Source organism: Pan paniscus, chromosome 20 (assembly GCF_029289425.2).
Source record: "Pan paniscus chromosome 20, NHGRI_mPanPan1-v2.0_pri, whole genome shotgun sequence".
Taxonomy (NCBI): domain Eukaryota; kingdom Metazoa; phylum Chordata; class Mammalia; order Primates; family Hominidae; genus Pan; species Pan paniscus.
In genome coordinates this window covers 48,155,077-48,175,767 of record NC_073269.2, presented here as the reverse complement: position 1 = coordinate 48,175,767, position 20,691 = coordinate 48,155,077, and the positions used below count along the sequence as shown (strand labels likewise).

The window sequence follows — 20,691 nt, the reverse complement described above, 5'->3', positions numbered from 1 at the left end:
GTGCTGGGATTACAGGAATGAGCCACCGCCCTGGTCGAAAGGATGGTGTTCTGTGTTGAGGTCCTTCATAAGCAAAGTCCCAGAGGCAGGTGTGAATCTGGGCTTTTAGGCCTGACTGGAGTTAAGTGTGGATGTTTGAGGGGGGGTGTAGATGTTGACCAAGTGGGGTAAGGAGGTGTGTGCAAAGTTGGTGGTCCTTCAGCGTCAGATATATGTGTCAGATGTGTGTCCAGGATGCCCCACATGCCAGCTTGCAGAGGGCTTCCTGTGCTGGGCTGGCATGTGGTCCAGGAGTTGCCATGTGCCAGCTGTGTGTTCGAGGCATGCGGTCACATGTGCTGTGGGCCGCACGTGAGTGTGTCAGTGTCTCCTCCCCATCACGAGCATCGGGGGTGGTGGTGAGTCACGGGCTCAGCCTTCGGCGCCAACTGTCATGTTTCTTCCCCCCAAATTTCACCCCCCACCCAGCCATGCACCACCCACCCCAAATCCAAGATCTGTGTCGCTTCTCTCTTCCATCCCCCTGTCCTGCTCAGCTCCTTCTGAGAGGCTGCAGCGTGTTCCCTGGGAAGGAGTCTCCCACTTCTGGCACTGCCCTCCAGCTTCCTCTCCTTGTCCCATCCACCTTTCCCACTGCCTCTCTGCTCCTGTGACTAGAGAATGAGGGCCCCTTCTCTCCACCCACTCATCTCTGTGGGTCCCAAGGATTTCTCTGTGCACTACAGGGAATTCTCATACTCACCACCCATCCCCTCACCTCTATAGGAGCTATTTATATTGGGGGAGGCTTGCCCCGCATCTCCAGGCTGGCAGCTCCTGCCTCAGTGGCTCTCTTGTGTCTATGAGCCACATCCTTGTCTTTTTGGTACCCTGGTGTCTGTAGGCCTCCCTTGTTTCTGTGACCTTCTTTGGCTCTCCTTGGCTCTCTCCCTGCCCTGTGGACTGCTCCCCATATCTGAGGAGTGCTTTCTGTTTCCAGGGGCCTCTCTCTTGTGTCTCTGGCTTCTCCCGTTTTCCTTCGCGGGAGGTCTCTATGTCCACATTACTGCCCCTTGTCTCCGAGGTCCTTTTGCTTGTCTCTGTAGGCTGCTCCCTTGTCTCCATGGGCCTTTCTTTCTTATCCCTGGGCTTTTCCTGTCCTTGTCCTTGTGGGGTTTGTGGGCCTCGGCCCACTTCTCTGGACAGTCTTGACGGCTGTCTCTCTTCTCTTCATTTCTCTTCATCTCTGTAGCCCTCTCCCCTCATCTCAGTGGCCTTCTCCCTGGGTCTTCTTGCCTCTCATCTCTGTGGGCTCCTGTGCCCAGGGCTGCCTGGGCAGGGCGGTGGCATGGTGTGGTAGAGGGGGTGGCTCGGGGGTGGGCCTTCCATCCAATGCAGCTCCTTCTTCTCATCAGCATTCTCCTCGCGGGGGGCCCCCAGCCCAACCAATACAGGCTCCCCCTCCCCCGACTCCCCTCCCTACTCGCTCTTTGCCTGCCTCCCTCCCTTCCTCCTGCCCGCCCTCCTCGCCTCCCTCCCTCCCTCTTCTCTCTCTCCCGAACCACCCCCCCCCCCCCCCCCCCCCCCCGCGCTCCAGGACCCAGCGCAGGCGGCAGGCGGGCAGGCAGGCGGCGGCCTCGGAGGGGAGACTGAGCGGTGGCGGCAGCCGGCGGCAGCCAGCGGCAGGAGGCAGGCCCAGCCGGGGACTGGAGCCGGGGACTGGAGCCGGCAGCGGCTTCTCCTCACAGGGGACCAGGAGTGTGTCGCCAGGCCCTCCCACTGAGGCCCAGCACCGGGAGCCCCTGGGACACCCCACCCTCCTCCGCCTTTCTCTTCCACCTGCTCCTCTCCATCCTCCTCTCCCTCCTCCCTATCTCTCCACCTCATTTGCCCCCTTCTCGGCCTCTCCGGGTCTCCCAGCTCTCCATCCTCCCCAGCTTTCCACTCCCGGGCTCTCCCCGCCCCCAGCATGCTTTTCCCGTGGGGGCTGAGGGCTTGAGGACTCCGGGCCCTTGCCTCAACCAGGGCAGGGCCCAGGCTCCAGGGGGGAGGGGGAAAGGGGGCGGCCCCCTCCCCCAGCAGGCCCTCCCCTCCCCCACTTCTCCTGATGGCCGGCTTCCTTTTCTCCACCCAGTCCTCGCCCCCTGTGGCCCCCCCAGGCCGGCCCGGCTAGGGGAGGGGGCGGGGGCCCTTTCCTGGGCCAGCTTCCCCCTCCCCCGGCTTTGCCTGTGCCCCCCCCTTCTGTTTTCACCTTCCTCTCCTCCTTTCCTCCCTCCTTCCCCTCCATTTGCTCCTTCCCCCTCTCCTCTCTCCCCTTCTCTCCTCCATTTTCTCCTTTCCCCTTCCTCCCCTCCCCGGCCCGCCCTCTCCTCTTCCACCTGTCCTTCCTCCCTGCTCCTGTGGAGCCACCGTTTTGGATTAGTTGGGAGCCACCACCGGCGGCGGGGGAGGGGGCCCTGTGGACTGCCCTCTCCCCCCGCCCAGCCCCACCGCCACCCAGCGCCAGAGCACCTCCCGCGTCGGTCCTCGGGCCTCGAGGGAGCCCAGCCCTCCGTCCCACCAGGATCCGTGAGTGTCTGCAGGGCAGGGATTGGGCTGGGTTCTGGGTCCTGGAAGGCTGGGCTTGGTGCCGCCTGGCAGGGGGGCACCACATTCTCCCCGTTCTCCGGACTGGCAAGTACCCTCCCCCACTAGGGGCCTGCTCTGCGCCCTCCATCTCCTCAGCGTCCATTCACCTCGACCTCTTCTCACCTCTTCTTCTGGGTACATAGCTCACTGCCGCCCCTGGCCCTCCAGCTTTCTGGGGTCCTACGGGGCTGATTGCTCTTACTTGGGCTCTCACTTACCCCGGGCCCCTGGCATGTCCGTGCCCCTGCTGTCTCCAAGCCTCCGTCCTGGTCCCAGACTGGCTCTTTCTGTTCCTCTGAGCCTCATCCTCTGCCTGCGGTGGGCCTTGGCCCTGTCCCCACCCCGTCCAGTCTCTATCTCCTGGATATGTCTTTCCGCTTTTGAGCCCCCATTTCCTGTGTCTCTTGGGCCCCTCTCTGACTCTGCCCAACTTCTCTCTTTGCTGTTAGCCCAGGTTGCTCTCGGCATGTCTCTGTTTAGATCCCTCTCTCTGTCAGAACTCCTCCACCCTGGCTTCCCTCTTTCCAAGTCTCCCTCGGCAGGTCTCTTTCCACTTCTCTTTCCATTCTGTGCCTCCGCTCACCTGTCCTCCTCCCTCTCTCTGCCTCTGAGCTTGGAGGCTGTCTTCCCTCTGTCACTTTTCCACCTCTTTCCCCCAGATCCACTCTGGGTGCCCGGCTCCTCCGTCCCTCCCTCCTCAGCTGCTGCCCCACCTCTCCGTGGTCCATGCTGACTTTTCCTGGCTGGTCTGGCTCTTTCCACTCCCATTCTCTCTCCCGACTTCTGTGTTACCTCGCATGGCCTTTCTGCTCCCATTCCTCTCCATGTCTGGGGGCTTTCAGGCCCCAGGATCTCCTGCTCCCCCGCACGGCATTCCTGAGTGTCTTGGGGTGGCTATGCCTCTGTGTGGGTCTGGCCTCTCCTGCAGGTGCTTGCCCTGTCCCTGCCTGTGCCCCTCTAGTGCACTCACTCCATCTCCCCACCTCAGTTTCCCTCCCTGACTCCCCCTTTCTCTCTCCCAGGTGCTTTTCCCCCTTGCCCCTTCCTCTTCTATGGGCCTGTCGTGCGGCTCCGACATACTGTCTCTCTTTCCAACTGGCCCTCTCTCTTTGTAGAGTTTGGCCATTTCTTTCCTTCTCCCAAGTCTTGTACCTGCTGCTGTTTCTTTATCTCCCTTTGCCTTCTCCCTCACCCTGTGTGCCTTCGCTGGCCCTCCTTGCCTCTCACCTTTGCTGATGTCTCTCCTATGCCCACTGTTGCTCAGCTCTCTGCTGGGTTTTGACTTTTATCTGGCTTTGCCCAGTCTCTGGGGCTGAGTCCTGGACCTGCCTGACACCCTACCTGCCCTGTCTCTGTCTCCTTTGATGTCTCGCTTCTAGGCTGTGTCTATCTCTTGCTCTCTCAGTTAGCCTCAGTTCCTACGTCTTGGGCTGTCTTTCTGTGTGTATCTCTGTGTCCACCTGCTGCCCCTCAACCCTGTCTTTCTCTGTCTGCTCCCACCTTTGGCTGCCACCTGTGGGTCCCTGTCCTTCTGCCCCATCTCTCCCTTGGTCTTTCTGTCCTTTGTCCTCTGCTCCCTGATTTGCCCCAGGAGTCCCTGGTGTCTCAGGATGACCCACTCCACTCCTGCCTCTCTCCTAGCTCCGCCCTTCACACTCCTCCCACTCTGAGCGCTCCTCCGGGTCTCCCAGCATCCCTTGTGCCTCCATCCTTGACAAGCCTTCACCTTAATCCACATTATAGTTTGCAGTCCCCAGCCTGTCCAGCATACCCTCCCACCCAGCACTCTCTTCTTCTCAGAGGCCTAGAAGGCAGTGACTTGCTCAAGATCACGCAGTGAGTCGGGGGCAGAGCTGGGACTGATCCCCAGCCTAGGTTTTCCAGGCCACTTGAGATGGTGAGAAGGACTTGTGCCTCTATCCTTCCCTCGAAGTTCTCATTCCACAGTTTCACCAGCTCAAGCTGTCCTTCCATGGGGACTGAGTGGGGTCCGGTGTCCAGGCCCACTTCACAGCATTCTGTGCCCCCCACAGTAACCCTACTCCATGGAAACCCAAGCATCCCTTCCCGTGGGGCACAGCCCTCAGCCAGGGGAAGTGGAGCTGTGCATCTGGCCAAACTCCTTGCCCAGTGGTTGCCCTGCAGAAAGCTGGGGTGCCTAGAGGAATCCCTGACTCCTTAGGGGTGGAGAGTTGTGAAGAGCAAAGATGCACCATCTCCCCCTTTACTTCTGCTCCCCAGTAGGGTGGGAGGCAGTGGTATGGCACCCACTTCTGGCAGGCAGCTCACTCCCTGCCTTACTCACTCCTCCCTTCCAGCTCTTCCTGCTTGTATCCGAGTCGGTTCCTATCTTTTCTCCATCCTCTGTCTCCCTCCTCCTGTGTCTCGCCTGTGCCTTGGTTTCCCCCCCTCCAGCCTGCCCCTCTTTCCTCCGCTCCCTGCTCTGTCCTTTCTTTATCTTGCCTCCTCATCCTCCTGTCTCTTCCCTCTTTCTCCCTCCTAGTCCTCTCCCTGCCTCCCTGTAACTCTCCTCTTTTCTCTCCATTTCTACCCCCATTTTCCTATTGTCTTTTCTCTTCCCTTGTATTTCTATCTATTTTGTCCTTTCTCTCTTTCTGAGTCTCTCTGTCTTTCCCTTCTCTAAGCCTCTCTTTCACTTTCTCTGTTTCCTCCCTTCTCTCTCTTTGGTTTTTTTTTTTTTTTTTTTTTCCCTTTTACTGCTCTGGGTCCATTCATCTATGGGGTTCTGTGTGTGCCTCTCTCTTTTTCTCCATCTCTCCATCTCTCCCGAAGTTTCCTAACTCGCAGATACTCTCTCCTCCAGACCTCGGATGTCCAGGCCTCTCTCCCCATGGGATTGTGGGAACCGGGGACGTTAGGAAAGTGGCAAGTGAGGCCTGGGATGGGGTTGCCTAGCAACCACCGCATCCTCTCCAGCCGGTTTCTGTTGCCTAGTAACGGCTGCCTGCCCAGAGACAGGGGCGGGACTGGGTGGGGGGTGGCACTTCCTGGTTTCCTATTTGGGTGGGGCTGGTCCCAGGAATTCACTCCTACCTGAGAACCTCGCACGCCTCCCTCCTGTTTTGGTAGCTGTGCCCATCCTCTCTCTTGCAGCCTGTCCTACTCAGCGCCTGAGCACTGTGACCTCCACTCTGGTAGTGCCCCTCTGAGCTGAGCTTCCCTTCTTGCAATGCCCTCAGTATTGCCAGCTTCTAAACAGAGCAGGGCTCTGCAGAGCTGTGAACTGCTTGCCAACAATGTCCCCAAGGCTTCTGTGACCACCCCATCCAGCAGGCCTCCAAGGGGTTCCATCCCACCACATAGTAATCTCCCCTTGGGCTGGGGGTCTCCCTGCAGGTGGCGAGTGGGGGCCGCGGCAGCTGCGTCCCCATGAGGAGGGGAGGAAGATGCCGGCTGAGCTGCTGCTGCTGCTGATTGTTGCCTTCGCCAGCCCCAGCTGCCAGGTGCTCTCATCACTGCGCATGGGTGAGGCCCTCCCGCACCCTGCCCCTGCATCCTCAGGCCCTGGGGCTCCTCTGGGGACCCAGGCATGCCAGTCCGTCAGGGTCCAGGTCTCAGCTCTCTTCAGCAGCAAGGAGTCCCAGCCTCCAGTTCCTCCTTCCCCCAGGACCCAGGAGTCCAGACCCCTAGCTCCCACCAACCTCAGATCCAGGTGTCTAGACCCCTGGTCCGTATACCCACCTCACCCTAGAGCCCTGGAGTCTAAGACCACAGCCCCCTCCTTCCTCAGGACTCAGGAGTCTGGTCCCCAACCCATGTGTCCCCTCAGCTGCAATCCTGGATGATCAGACAGTGTGTGGCCGCGGCGAGCGTCTGGCCTTGGCCTTGGCCCGGGAGCAGATCAACGGGATCATCGAGGTCCCAGCCAAGGCCCGAGTGGAAGTAGACATCTTTGAGCTGCAGCGGGACAGCCAGTACGAGACCACGGACACCAGTGAGCGGGGCCATGGGGGCGTGGGGTGAGGCAGGGCAGGTCGGTGGCCCTCAGTCCATCCCTCTGCCCCTGGCCTCTGGCCTGGCCTTGTCCTCTTCTAGCTCCATCCTCCCCCTTCTTTTGTGTTTGTCTCTGCCTTCTTCCCAGACATGGCTGCTGCTGGGCCTGGGGGTTGGAGAGGAGGGAGAGCATAAGCCCCAGTTCTGCTCTGGAGGAGCACGGGGCGGCGTTGAAAAGATAAGCCCTATCATCCCAGCTGGCTGGGGATGCTTGTTAGCCCCCAGAGCTTAATAACAGGCCCCAGGCATGGAGGGCAGGAGGCTTGGGCAAGGGTCAGCAAAGGCATTCTGGAGAAGGCTAGTCTGAAACTGAGCTCTGAAAGGTGAACAGGATGTAGAAAGAGTGGCGTGGCTCCAAGCACGGCCGGCCACATCACAGGGGTGTGGAAGTGTCTATGGAATACTGATGGGCTGAATGTTCGAAGGTGTCACTTGAACAGATGTGCTGGAGTTAGACCTTTGGGAGATGCTGCCTTAAAACATGTTTTAGACAGGTTTCTTTCCTGCAGGCCTTAGCAGAGGCTTTATGGTGTTCGTGTATGTTTCAGATCAGTAAGAGGAAGAATGGGGTATGGCATTTCACAGGCTTTTTTGGCTGATGTGGCACAGAGTACAACTTGGGAGAAGCTGGGATGGAGGGTGAGGAGGCAGATGGCATTCCAGTCATGTGCCTAGAGTCTGGAGATGAGGTGGGGATCGGGGTGGGAGCAGAGGGAAGTATTTGGAGCCAAGAAATGAGGGGGTGTGGGGTTGAGCCCATCCTGAATCCACCTGGATTCAGGACATATTTGGAGAGATTGTGAGATACTTCAGAGCTAAGTGTGACAGGGTAGTAGGAAGCGAGGCTGTGCAGATTGTCACGCTGGCTCAAGGAGGCTACAGTGCCAGGGTGAAAGATGCCACCTTCACCCACAGGCACTGGGAAGCCATTGATAGGTCTATACCAGGGAGTGAGGCTTCTGGAAAGAGAATCTGGAGACTGGATTTGGGTGATGAGTGTGTACTCTGATATATGTCTGAGTTGAGAGTCCTAAACTAGGGCAGGGGCCAAGGGGTTGAAGAGAAGGGGATACATGTGAGAAATTTGAGGACAAAGAAGAGACAGGACATGGTGACTAACTGGCTGTCAGGAGAGAGATTGAAGGCAAGGACCATTTCCAGGCATCTGGTCTGTGTGAATGGTGGGGCCCTCACCAGTGTGGAAGGTCCAGAAGGAGCCAGTTTGGAGGAAATGAGGTGTTGAGTTATGATGCCTTTAGTTAGAGGTGGCAGAAACCAAACTCAGCCTGGTTTAAGGAAAAAAAGAGAACTTATTAGCTCATGTCACTAAAAGACCTAAGGACAAATTTCAGGCATGGCTGAATCCAGGTGTTCAAACGATGGCCTAGGATTGTTTCAGGCATGGCTGGATTCAGGCATTCAGATGACATCCTGGGAATCTCTGTGTCTTTACCTCTGAGGCCTGCTTTCCTCTGAGTTGGCTTCATTTTCAGAAATGCTCTCTCAACTGGTGGTGAGATGGCCCCAGCAGCACCAAGCTTACATCTCACCAGTTTAGCAAACCCAGTGATAATTGTAGCAAAAGACCTGGGGAAGGTGCTCCATGGTCTGATTTGCACCCATATGTATTTCTGAACCAGTTGCCATGGCTAGAAGAATGGAGTTCTGTGACTCCCCAAGGCCTGCATCAGGTGCCAGTCAATCCTGGGAACCCTGGACTGAAGGGTGAGGATAGTTCCCCCAGGAGAAGTTAGGGTTCTGCCATGAGAACAGGCACTGGACAAGCAAAAACAACAGCTTTCCACCTCCCAGTCTTGAGACACACATGTGTATAAGGAGGAAGAGAGCAGAAGAAAGAGGAGGAAGTAAGTGCAGTGGGAGAGTGGTGTTTGGAGTATGGGAAGGCTCCAGGGGACCTGGGCTGTGGGGTCAGGGGAGGAGGTGGTGAGTGCACCGTGGGTTGTGGCATGGCTGAAAAGATTGAGAACAACAGTGGCTGAGGGACTAGGCACAGGCTTTGTAGGCAGAGGAGGCCCCTGGTGTCTCTTTCTCTTCATCCCTTCCTTTGATCTCCCTTGGCCTGACCTGTCCCTCTGTTGCTGTGTCCTCATCTCTCTCCATCTCATGCCCCCTCATGTTCACTTGTTGGGTGGGGTCAGAGACTGGCCTTCTGGGTCCCGGATGGCAGAAGAGGATCAGGCAGTTGCCAGTGTCTGATCCTCTCCTGGGCCATGGCGGCTCCCTGAGGGATGGGGAAGGAGAGGAGGCAGGGGGTCCCTGACTCTGCGGTCTCTTCCCCTTCCCACGCAGTGTGTCAGATCTTACCCAAAGGGGTTGTGTCTGTCCTTGGGCCCTCCTCTAGCCCAGCATCTGCCTCCACCGTGAGCCATATCTGTGGAGAGAAGGAGGTGAGATGGGGAGTGTGGGCCGGCGCTTTGTGGGGAGCGGGTCCCTGGGAGGCGAGGGCTGGGCGGAGAAGCAGGATGGAGGCCAAAGTTTCCTCTCTGTCCAGATCCCCCACATCAAGGTGGGTCCCGAGGAGACACCCCGCCTTCAGTACCTTCGCTTCGCGTCTGTCAGCCTGTACCCCAGTAACGAGGACGTCAGCTTGGCGGTCTCCCGAATCCTCAAGTCCTTCAACTACCCCTCGGCCAGCCTCATCTGCGCCAAGGCTGAGTGTGAGGGAGAACTGAATGTTTTGTTTTCTGTTCCCCCAGACACCCCTTCCCAAGAGATCTGGTGTCCCACACAGTGGTTCACTGCCCCCTAGTTAGAACCCTGGGGCACCCAGGCACCAGGCTCTTCTCCCATCTTCAGAAACCGAGGCCTCTGGTTCCACAGACCCCTTCTCTCCCCAGAGAGATCCATTTAGTCCCCAGATGGTGACTAAGCACCTGTCATGTCAAGGCCCTCTGCTAGGCCCTGGGCGTGGTCCCTGGGTGCTTGGAACTCCGGTTCTAGTGGAGGTCGTTGGTCATTGAGCTGTTGTGATACAGAGTGGTATGTGTGCTGCCAGGAGGCACGTGGAGCCTCTGGTATCACATAGGAGGGATCCTAATCCATCTGGGAGGTTCAGAGCCTGTGTCTATGAGAAAGAGACATCCAAGCTGAACCTGAAGGGTGTGGGAAGAAAGAGGGAACAGGTTCTAAGTAGAGAGTGTGACGGGCAGAGGTAGAGGGCCCAGGGAGCACAGCCCTTCAAGAGGCTTGCAGATACTCCCAGTGGCTGAAATGTGAGAACAACGAAGCAAGAGATGATGGGAGCCATGGGAAGTCCCCACGCCGGGCAGGGCGAGGGGACAGGGTCAGATTCGTGTTCTAGGAAGAGCCCTTTGGCTGCAGTGTAGAGAACAGGCTGGAGAGTGACAAGAGGGGTGGCAAGGAGACAAGTGAAAGGCAGGGCAGAGGCGACACTGGTCTGGGCCCAGGTGGTGGCAGTTGGAATGAGGGGGCCAGGGTGATGTGAGAGGCGTGAGGGAAAGAAGAGGGTGGGGCTAGGGATGGTGCAAGGCCTTTGCCAAGGAGGAACACGATTCATCAGGGGCACACGTCGGGCATGGTGTGTCTTTGAGACATTCATGTGAGATGTCTGGTAGGCTGGTGGATTTGTGGGTATGGAGCTTGAGGCAAGGAGGGACTGTGCTCCATAGCCTCTAGAAGGAATTCCTCCTTCAAGAAGTATTTATTGGGCCAGGTGTGGTGGCTCATGCCTGTAATCCCAGCACTTTGGGAGGCCAAGGTGGGAGGATGGCTTGAGGCCAGGAGTTCAAGACCAGTCTGGGCAACATGGCGAGACCCCATCTCTTAAAAAAAAGGTATTTATGGCCGGGCGTGATGGCTCACGCCTGTAATCCCAGCACTTTCGGAGGCCGAGGCGGGCGAATCACGAGGTCAGGAGATCGAGACCATCCTGTGAATGGTGAAATCCCGTCTCTACTAAAAATACAAAAAATTAGCCAGGTGTGGTGGCGGGCACCTGTAGTGCCAGCTACTCAGGAGGCTGAGGCAGGAGAATGGCGTGAACCCGGGAGGTAGAGCTTGCAGTGAGCCGAGATGACGCCACTGCACTCCAGCCTGGGCGACAGAGCGAGACTCCGTCTCAAAAAAATAAATAAATAAATAAATAAAGGTATTTATTAAGCACCTGCTCTGTGCCAGGCTCTGATCTTGGTATTAGGAGTCAGCCGTGGGTGAAGTAGTCCAAGTACATTCTGAGGAGAGGACTTGGGCAAAAAACACTGCAAATAAGTGCATTACATGGTTAGAAGTAGTGAGTTCTATGGAAAAGTAGAAATGACTTATGAAGAATGGTGTGGGCGTGGGGTGCAACTTTAAATGAAATGGTGGGCGAGGGCCTCATTGAGAAGGTGATGTTGGAATAGAGACCTGGAGGAGGGGAAGGAGGGAGCTGTGTAAGGATGTGAGAGGAGAGGGTTCTAGGCCAAGGGAACAGCCAGCGTGAAGGCCGCAGGACAGTAGCAAGACTATGGTGTGTGCAGAACAGCAAGGAGGTGGTGTGGCTCAAGCCCAGAGAGTGAGTGATGGGGAGAGGAGGAGCTGTGGGCTGGGTGGTTAAAAAAAAAAAAAAGGTATTTATTGAGCAGCTGCTATGTGCCAGGCCTGGCTCTTGATATTAGGCTATTAGGGATCAGTCTCTACTCTAGTGTCTCAATGAGGCCCCCGCCCACCATTTCATTTAAAGTTGCACCCCACACCCACACTAGACTCCCAGTCTTCATAACTCATTTCTGCTTTAACATAGAACTCATTATTTCTAACTATGTAATGCATTTATTTGCGGTGTTTGTTGCCAAACTCATCTCCTCATCCTGTACCTGGTCTGCTCCACTCACAGCTGACCCCAATACCAAGAGCAGAGCCTGGCACAGAGCACATGCTCAACAAGTACCTTTTTTTTTTCCTAAAGAGATGGCTTCTCACTATATTGGCCAGGCTGGTCTTGAATTCCCGCAGTCTGGGCAGTAACAAGGGGTTGAGTTGGGCAGATTGTGTGGCTTTGGAGGCTGTGAGGACTTTGGCCTCTAGGACTCTGACTGAGCTGGGAAGGCATTTGAGGGTTTGGGGCAGAGGAGGAGCACATCTGACCCGTATCATTCTGGCTGCTGTGTAGGGAACAGACTCAGGGGCAGGCTTGGGGATTGCAGCAGGCAGGAGTTGGTGGTGGCTCAGGACAGGGTGGTGACAGTGGCACGGCGTGAGGGGATCTGATGTGTTTGGAAGGGAGGGCCTTGATGGATTGGGTGTGAAAGAGAGGAAGCCAGAGTTTTGGCCTGAGCGACTGGCACACTAGAGATGCTGTTCACCAACATGGGGAAGCTGTGGTGGTTGAGCAAGGAGATTAAGCATGAGATACCTGTCAAGACACCCAATGAGGGGTCAGGAAGGTGGCAGAGACAGGAATCTGGAGTTCTAGGGAGAGGTCTAGGTTGGGATTTTAACTGGGGAGGGCCCAGGCTTTGGGTCCCCAAGCCCATTACCCCATGGGACCCAGCTGCCCCATGTCCTTGCACACCCTCCAGTCCTCTGCCCAGCTGCCCCATGTTGAGGAGGAGGGAGTGTCTACGCCATGCCTGGGTACCCAGAAGGGCTCCAACCCAAGGCCCCACCCCTCCCTCAGGCCTGCTGCGATTGGAGGAACTGGTGCGTGGCTTCCTCATCTCCAAGGAGACGCTGTCAGTGAGGATGTTGGACGACAGCCGGGACCCCACACCACTGCTCAAGGAGATCCGTGATGACAAGGTGTCCACCATCATCATCGACGCCAACGCCTCCATCTCCCACCTCATCCTCCGTAAGGTGAGGCCCCTACCTCTGATTTCCCAAAGGACTGGGGCCAGAAACTTGGGGTGACCGAGCAAGTCACCCAATGCCCATGGGCCTCAGGAGTCAAAAGGGGGCTTCAAGACCTTCTTCTTCCGTGAAGATGATAATTGTAAAGTTTGTCTCTCAGCCTGCCTGCTTCCTGGTTGTGTGGTCCTGAGCAGTCACCACATCTCCCTGTGAATAGTCCCTGCTCGGTGGGTTGTGAGGGTTAACACACAACGGCTGGCCCCTCCCGTGCCAGCCGTGTGAACAGTTGTCTCTTCCCTCTCCAAGCCTGCCCTTCCCTGACACCCACGTGATGAGAGCCCAACTCCTGCCACCCAGGAAATGCAAGCTGGTGCCCTTTAATGTTATAATTCTCGTGGGGGGACAGACTTGGGTGCTTCTGGCAGGAAGAATTTTTCCAGCTTTGTTTTCCTCGAGGATTATGAGAAAAGGGTCTCAAGAATGAATCTTGACGTTCAAACTGGCTGCTATTATTGCAAAGCACTTTTAAAGATTGCAGGGAATCAATTTTCTGACCTTATGCCTAGGCTGAGTCCTACACATTTGCAGCCCAACCTTGGCTTTTGGAGAGTGTAGGGCTTAAAATTAAGGCTCTCCTCTCTGCTGGGCCTGGTGGCTCACACCTATAATCCCAGCACCATGGGAGGCCAAGGCAGGAGGATTGCTTGAGGCCAGGAGCTTGGGACCATAGCAAGACCCCATCTCTACAAAAAAACAATTTTTAAAAAATTAGCTGGGCATTGTGGTACATGCCTACGATTCCAGGTACTCAGGAGCTGAGGTGGGAGGATCACTTGAGCCTGAGAGGTCAAGGCTTCAGTGAGCTATGATCCCACCACTGCACTCCAGCCTGAGTGACAGAGCAAGATCTTGTCTTTAAAAATAAATAAATAAATAAAGATAATTCCCCTTCCTGCCCTATTTCTGAGGCTTCTTCTGGCCTATCTCCAGAAGGAAATCTTCTAAGTGCCTTCATGAGAGACAGGGGGCATTTGGGAGTCCTATTCTCTCCTCTAGCAAAATCTCCTCTAGCAAAATCTCTCCTCTAGCAAAATGTCCCACCTGGGACAGCAGTCAGCATGGCAGGACACCAGGGACTAAGGCCTCCCTCTGCTCCCACTTGTCTCCTCCTCCCTGTCTGTCTATCTCTGAGCATTTATTACTTTACTATGTTTCCCATGGGGTGTCTTCTCACCAGGCCTGTCTCTAAATCTCTCTTCTTCTCTTGAGTCCTCCCCATCTCTGCCTGTGGGTCTCTGTCTCTCACTCTGCCTCTTTGCCTCCTGTGTTTTCCAGGCCTCGGAACTGGGAATGACCTCAGCGTTTTACAAGTACATCCTCACCACCATGGTGTGTATGCCCTCTGGCCCATCTCTGCCCCCACTTCCTTCCCATCACAGCTGTCCCATTAGGGCTTAGCCCCAGGCCTCACCACCTCTTCCTGGTCCCAGGACTTCCCCATCCTGCATCTGGACGGTATTGTGGAGGACTCCTCCAACATCCTGGGCTTCTCCATGTTCAACACGTCCCACCCCTTCTACCCTGAGTTTGTCCGCAGCCTCAACATGTCCTGGAGGGAGAACTGTGAAGCCAGCACCTACCCGGGCCCTGCGGTGAGCACACAGATACCCAGTCACACCCAGAAACACTCTGTGCACAGATACTTCTGGGGCCCCCTTTCAGACCTCGCTCAGATCATGCTCAGAACCCTCTTGCCCTCCCTGAGGCCTCGTGGTGTGGCCTTGTGATGCATTGGACCCATGTCCTCCTCTCTCTCTACCTCCCACACCACTCTGGCCACACCAGCTCCTCGAGGTGCCTCTGATGCCCCAAGCAGGTGCACCTCAGGGCCTCTGCACACCCTCTTCCCCCTGCTTCCTGTGCACTTTCCGAGAGAAGCAGTGGCTTGCTCCCCATCACTAGGACATTGCTCCAGTGTCCCCTCAGGTATAAGACTTTTCCTTCCTCCTCCTGTTTAAAAAATGGTAAACTTGGCCCGGCGCGGTGGCTCACACCTGTAATCCCAGCACTTTGGGAGGCCGAGGCAGGTGAATCACCTGAGGTCAGCAGTTCAAGACCAGCCTGGCCAACATGGAGAAACCCCATCTCTACAAAAGTACAAAAATTAGCTGGGCATGATGGCAGGTGCCTGTAATCCAGCTACTTGGGAGGCTGAGGTGGAAGAATCACTTGAACCTGGGAGGCGGAGGTTGCAGTGAGCTGAGATCATGCCATTGCACTCCAGCCTGGGCGAGAGAGCGACACTCCGTCTCAAAAAAAAAAAAAAGTAAATTGGCCAGGCATGGTGGCTTATACTTGTAATCCCAGCACTTTGGGAGGCTGAGGCAGGAGGATCACTTTAGTCCAGGAGTTCGAGATCAGCCTGGCCAACATGGCAAAATCCTGTTTCTACTAAAAATACAAACATTAGCTGGGTGTGGTGGCGTATGCCTGTAATCCCAGCTACTTGGGTGGCTGAGGCACAAGAGTCGCTTGAACCTGGGAGGTAGAAGAGGTTGCAGTGAGCCAAGATTGTGCCACTGCACTCCAGCCTGGGTGACAGAGCAAGACTCTGTCTCAAAAGAAAAAAAAAAAGGTAAACTACCTATTTTTTTACCCCTCCCTGCCTTGTCTTTTTCCATAGCACTTATATTTGCTTATTTCATCACGATGTGGCTTACTGTATATTAGACTTACATAGAGATATGGATTTGAGGACTGTAAGTTCCATGAGGGCAGGGGGTTCTGTTTATTTTGTTCACCATTGTATCCCCAGCACTTAAAACAGCCTAGCTCATAACAGGTGTCTGATAATAGATGTTGAATAAATACCAGCATACAAAAGATGCATATTTATGTGTATTTGTTCACAGACATCTACTCAGATACCAAGACACCAAGACACTTCTACGCGCAGAGCGCACATGGACACCAAGCTGTCCAGTCAGATGTGTCCACACAGGGACATCACACACCCCAACACAGAGGCACATTTGTGTGTACCCCTGTGCACATCTACACAACACAGATACTCAGACCTTCACACTAACACAGCTGGGGCACACCCTAACAAGCACACACAGACACCGTGGTTGTGTCACAGATTGGGGGCTAGAGTGTATGGGATGCTAACTGTGTGCCAGGCACTGTTCTGAGTGCTTTACAGGCGTTATGTCACCGGAGCCCCGTAACAGCACATGAAGGTAGAGATTACTATTATCCTCATTTTACAGAGAAGGAAACTGAGGTTCAGGGAGGAATGAGGACTTAGCCCTGTCAAAGAATGAGAAAATAGCAGAGCCAGGCCTCTAGCTCTGAGCCACCTGCCTCCCAGGCCCGCGACCAATCATTATATGCTCCTGCCTCTCTGACACCACACCCAAGCTGCGTATAGATGAATGGGCATCGTCATCCAGCCCCACTCATGTAAACGTGCCCCAGACACACTCAGACGGGGACTATGGCCATCTTCCCTGGCCTGCATCACCCAGATTCACAGACATACCTGCCCATGCAGGTGACACAGTAGCTATCCAGGCACCCTCTGAGAGATACATGGCCACATACATTCTGGGAGACCTACTCCCACCAAGACATGGGAAGCACACACACCTTCCCCGCTGTCAATTCCACTTCCCAAGAAAGACACCAGAGCCACTTCCTCACTCCTGACCCACCCAGTTTCCCATTCCTGGGGAGAGGGAAGTTATTTGAGGGTTTGAGGGTGGCAGCTCAGGGGCCTTTGGGGCTCCTCTGCCTAAGCAGCCTCTTATCCATCCCACCCCCGCCTCTGTCCCACCGCAGCTGTCAGCTGCCCTGATGTTTGACGCCGTGCACGTGGTGGTGAGCGCTGTCCGAGAGCTGAACCGCAGCCAGGAGATCGGTGTGAAGCCTCTGGCCTGTACATCGGCCAACATTTGGCCCCACGGGACCAGCCTCATGAACTACCTGCGCATGGTGAGCCCGAGCGGGGATGGGTGGAGGAGGCAGGACACGGCCACCTCAGGTGGGAGCGCTCACTGTGACCACCCTGTGGCCCTCCGCCCTCCCTGCTCTTCCCACCCTACCCACTGCCTCCCCTGTCCACTCCTGGCTGTTGCTGCCTATCTGGGTTACTCTCTCTCTCTCTTTCTGAGTCTTGCCCTCTTCATGCCTTTTGTCCCATCTCCTCTTGCTTCCTTGCATGTTATCTTGCTCTTTTGACTGTGATCTTCCTCTTCTCTCTCTTGTCCCCTCCACCCCGGTCTGTCCGTGCCTTTCTCTGTGGATGTCTCACCACGCTGGGCCTTCCCTGCCCATCTCTGGGCCCCTGCACTCTCCCTCTGCCCCACCTCCCCACCCTGCCAGGTAGAGTATGATGGGCTGACCGGGCGGGTCGAGTTCAACAGCAAAGGGCAGAGAACCAACTACACCCTGCGCATCCTAGAAAAGTCCCGGCAGGGCCACCGTGAGGTGAGCAGACCCAGGGTGACGCCAGAGCCCTGCTGGGGTGAGGGTGGGGGCGGGCCCAGAGGCTGCCATGACCTCAGGCAGGGCCTGAGCTGACAGTACCCTCTCTGCCCCCTAGATTGGGGTGTGGTACTCTAACCGCACCCTGGCCATGAATGCCACCACCCTGGACATCAACCTGTCGCAGACACTGGCCAACAAGACCCTGGTGGTCACAACCATCCTGGTGAGTGGCCCTAGATGGGGGCCTGGGAGTGGCGCTGCCCTGAGTCCAGTCCTAGCTCCCACCGTGAGGTGGAGGGATGCATTGGCTGGCACAGCTCATAGGCCAGTGGGGGCTGGGATTCCTGCACGCAGCAACTCCAGGTTGTGAACAAGGCGCTACCATCCTAAATGCTGCCAGAGCAGGGGGGGAGCAGACTGCCCTCAGGGCCAGATTTAACCCAGCTCTTTGCACAGTATCTGGCTCTGGTCAATCCTGATGAATCATGATTGCCAGAACAGTTGTTTTGCCACCCTTGCCAACAACATGTATCAACAATGCCAACTCAGTGTCCATCTTGAAGTTGTGGAAACTGAGGCTCAGAGAGGGGAGGCGACTTGCCCAGGGTCACACAGCAAGCACCCGGCACAGCCAGGACTGGAAGCTATGTCTCTAATCCTTCAGAGCCTGAGTCTTGACCTCTGTGTTCTGAAGCTCCAGACCTCTCAGTACCCAAGCACCAGACAGGGGCGCTGTCCTGTAGCCCTGGGGGTGCCACTCCTGCATTTCACCAAATCAGAGGCAGAGGGGCCTTTGTATGTCAAGTATTTATTGATCGCCTGTTCTGCACCGGGCACTGTGCTAGGCCCTTTCCAAGCGTCATTCTTTAGACCTCACGGCTACCCTTGTGAGCTTCGTCTTATTTCCCCCTTTTGAGGGTAAGGAAGCAGGTCACACAGTGAGTCCCCGGCAGAGCTAGTGTCAGGCTCGGAGCTGGTGCCCTCTCTGCTGCACCATGCTGCCTCCTGCCAGGCACAATGGGCTTCCAGTGCCTTAGGAGGTCAGGGAGGGGGTGATCCACAGGGCCTGGCGAGCAGGAGGCTTCCCCAAGCGGCTGGCCTGGAGGCTGGACATGCCAGGCAGCCATGCTCTTCACAGTGGCCAAGTCCGTGGCCTGTCAGCACTCGTTGTTAGTGAGGGAGCCGCTCAGTAACTCTGAGCTGTGTCAGCTATTCGCTGTGGATGCTGACATTCAGAGAGGGTTACAAGAGGGTTTTGCAGGATGTTAGAGGGCCACCTAAAGCAGTGAGTCGCAGAGCAGTTCCCTCAGTCCCTAGGGAACTCCTGATCTAAAATGGACCTCGAGTCCCTCTGGAGCAGGGCCAGTGATCCTGTTGTGGAGGGACAGATGGCCTGCAGACGGGAAACCAGACACCTCCTAACAGCCTCCCCAGGGGGCCCTGGGGGCTTGGCTAGGAGCAGTCAGACCCTCTGTGCTGTGGTGTGCGGTCAATCCCTGAAGCCTCCTGGAGGCAGAAGAGTTGGGGGCCTTGGTGGGGAACGGGGTGCAAAGGTCAGGGAGGGGAGGTCAGGAGAGCTGAGCTGTGACCCTGGGAGCTTCAAGTGTCTTCACTCTCCTCCCTGCTTCTCCTCAAGGCCTGGGAGCTTGTATTTTTCTTCCCTTCCTGATGTTCACCTATCTCTTGATGGGTTGATTCACTTATTCATTCCATAAATATTTACCAAAGCTGTATGGTGCTGGCCCTTACATTCTAGAAGCACAGATATGAGTCAGGTGCTCTCAGGTGGCACTGGGAGGCGGTCCCAGTCTGATGGAGGAGATAGACCTGGACACAGTCATTCCCACAATGAGGGACTACCAAAGAAAGGAGGGACTGAGTCAGCTTTAGGAGGCTGGAGGAAGGCTTCCTGGCAGAGGTGGCATTAGATGGGGTTGCATAGGAGTTGGGTGCCCAGAAAATATCCCAGGCAGCAGGAGCAGCAGGAGGGGCAGGAGCTGGGGTTTTGGGAGGTGTTTGTCAGGTTGAACAGGGAGGCAACGTGTACACAGCCAGACAAGCCCTGTTCATTCGCTGATATTGCCTGACATGGGTTTCTGGGCAAGACCTGTGTCAGGCACTTGGAGATTCAGATGTGACTCAAACTGGGTGCCTAGGGCAAGATGTGGGTTAGAACTTGTCTCATTCGCTGCTCTATCCCAGGGCCTAGAGCTGTGACTGATACCTAGCAAGTACAGAGGGTTGTGGTGAGTGTTGGGACAGAGGCAGCCTAGGGGCTGCGGGGCAGCAGGTGGGGAAGGGGCTCTGAAGGACTCAGTTGTCCTGTGCTTTACCTTGGGGAGAGAGTGTTGAGCAGGAAGGGGCGGGGCCAGATCTGGAGTCAGGAAGGCTCCTTGTTGGCCCATGAGGGATGCTGCTAGGGATTAGAGGTGGTCTGGGTGTGGGAGCGAGGGCCTCTGGTGATGGGGTGCAGGCTGGCGCTGCCCCTGGGGCAGGCTCAGGGATCTTGTGCTGAGACAGGATGGGCTGGCGCTGAGATAGAGAGAGGCCCCATGGGGAAGCTGGGGGTGCAGAAGTCCCACGGAGTTGAGGCTGTGCATAGGCCCGCCCTCCTCAGCGGCTGGTCTCGCCCCAGTCTTGGAGAATTTGTCAGGGTACCCAGGTGGTCCTGAGGATTCCCTTCATTGAGCTGAGATGCCTCACTCTGCCCTTTGGTGACTAGTATGGCAGTTAAGAGTAGTCTCTCTGCCGCGGACAGAGGGACCTCAGTCCCATTCCTCTGCTCTTATTAGTTCAAGTCACTTAACTACAGTATCCATTGCTTTATCTGTACAACGGGTCTGCGTCTCGCCTTGAGGGGCAGTGGGAGGATCACATGAGCTAAGAAGGCCCTTGCAGTGCCCAAGGTACGTGTGAGAGCACCTCCCTCCCTCCCTCCCTCTCCTGAGCTTGTGGTTCGTGGCTTTGAGCGTTGTGCCAAGCCCTGTGCTCATGTGACACAATCTTCACAGAAGCCCTGATTTTCGGATGAAGAAACTCAGGCATAGGAGGGTTAAATGACGTGCCCAAGGTCGCCCAGCTAGAAGGCAGCAGAGCCCACATGCCTGTCTTTTGCACCACGTTGCCTCTATTATTTTTTATTTTTTTATTTTTTTTGAGACAGAGTCTTGCTCTGTCACCCAGGCTGGAGTGCAGTGGCGCGATCTCGGCTCACTGCAAGCTCCGCCTCCTGGGTTCACACCATTCTTCTGCCTCAGTGTCCCGAGTAGCTGGGACTATAGGCGCCCGTCACCACACCCGGCTTTTTTTTGTATTTTCAGTAGAGACGGGGTTTCACCGTGTTAGCCAGGATGGTCTTGATCTCCTGACCTCGTGATCTGCCCGTCTCGGCCTCCCAAAGTGCTGGGATTACAGGCGTGAGCCACCGTGCCAGGCCACATTGCCTCCATTATTTCTACTTCTTTCTGAGCCCTCAGGGCTGTGTCCTGAGCCTGGCACTGCCATCCACACACTGTGTGCCCCTAGCAGGTCTCTCTATACTCAGTTTCCTCCTTTAAAGTGAGGGGATTAAAGTATTCCTAGCAGTCTGGGCATGGTGGTTCACACCTGTAACCCCAGCACTTTGGGAGACCGAGGCGGGAGGATCACTTGGGCCCATGAGTTTGAGACCAGCCTGAGCAACATGGCGAAACCCCATCTCTACTAAAAATACAAAAATTAGCTGGGCGTGGTGGTGTGCACCTTTAATCCCAGCTACTTGGGAGGCTG

At 56.0% G+C, this 20,691-nt stretch overlaps 2 protein-coding genes across 4 annotated transcripts in view; one reads left to right on the top strand and one right to left on the bottom strand.

Annotated features, from left to right (window-relative positions):
- Positions 1 to 20,691, bottom strand: part of LOC100976543 (CEA cell adhesion molecule 6) — a 910,921-nt gene that overhangs the window by 600,472 nt on the left and 289,758 nt on the right. The gene's annotated exons all lie outside the window — the stretch shown is intronic.
- The window catches only part of GRIK5 (glutamate ionotropic receptor kainate type subunit 5), a 70,832-nt gene continuing 51,707 nt past the window's right edge, over positions 1,567 to 20,691 (top strand). Inside the window, exons 1-11 of one of the 3 annotated variants that reach the window (XM_024926408.4) lie at positions 1,567 to 2,547; positions 5,965 to 6,093; positions 6,398 to 6,562; positions 8,932 to 9,029; positions 9,134 to 9,299; positions 12,260 to 12,438; positions 13,768 to 13,821; positions 13,923 to 14,084; positions 16,276 to 16,428; positions 16,819 to 16,923; positions 17,039 to 17,146. In XM_024926408.4, the coding sequence (XP_024782176.2) occupies positions 6,015 to 6,093; positions 6,398 to 6,562; positions 8,932 to 9,029; positions 9,134 to 9,299; positions 12,260 to 12,438; positions 13,768 to 13,821; positions 13,923 to 14,084; positions 16,276 to 16,428; positions 16,819 to 16,923; positions 17,039 to 17,146 (1,269 nt within the window). In that variant the 5' untranslated portion in view covers positions 1,567 to 2,547; positions 5,965 to 6,014. Of the gene's footprint in view, positions 2,548 to 5,964; positions 6,094 to 6,397; positions 6,563 to 8,345; positions 8,487 to 8,931; positions 9,030 to 9,133; positions 9,300 to 12,259; positions 12,439 to 13,767; positions 13,822 to 13,922; positions 14,085 to 16,275; positions 16,429 to 16,818; positions 16,924 to 17,038; positions 17,147 to 20,691 lie in introns of those variants that run through there. The other 2 variants (XM_024926407.4, XM_034946080.3) reach the window with 2 other exon arrangements.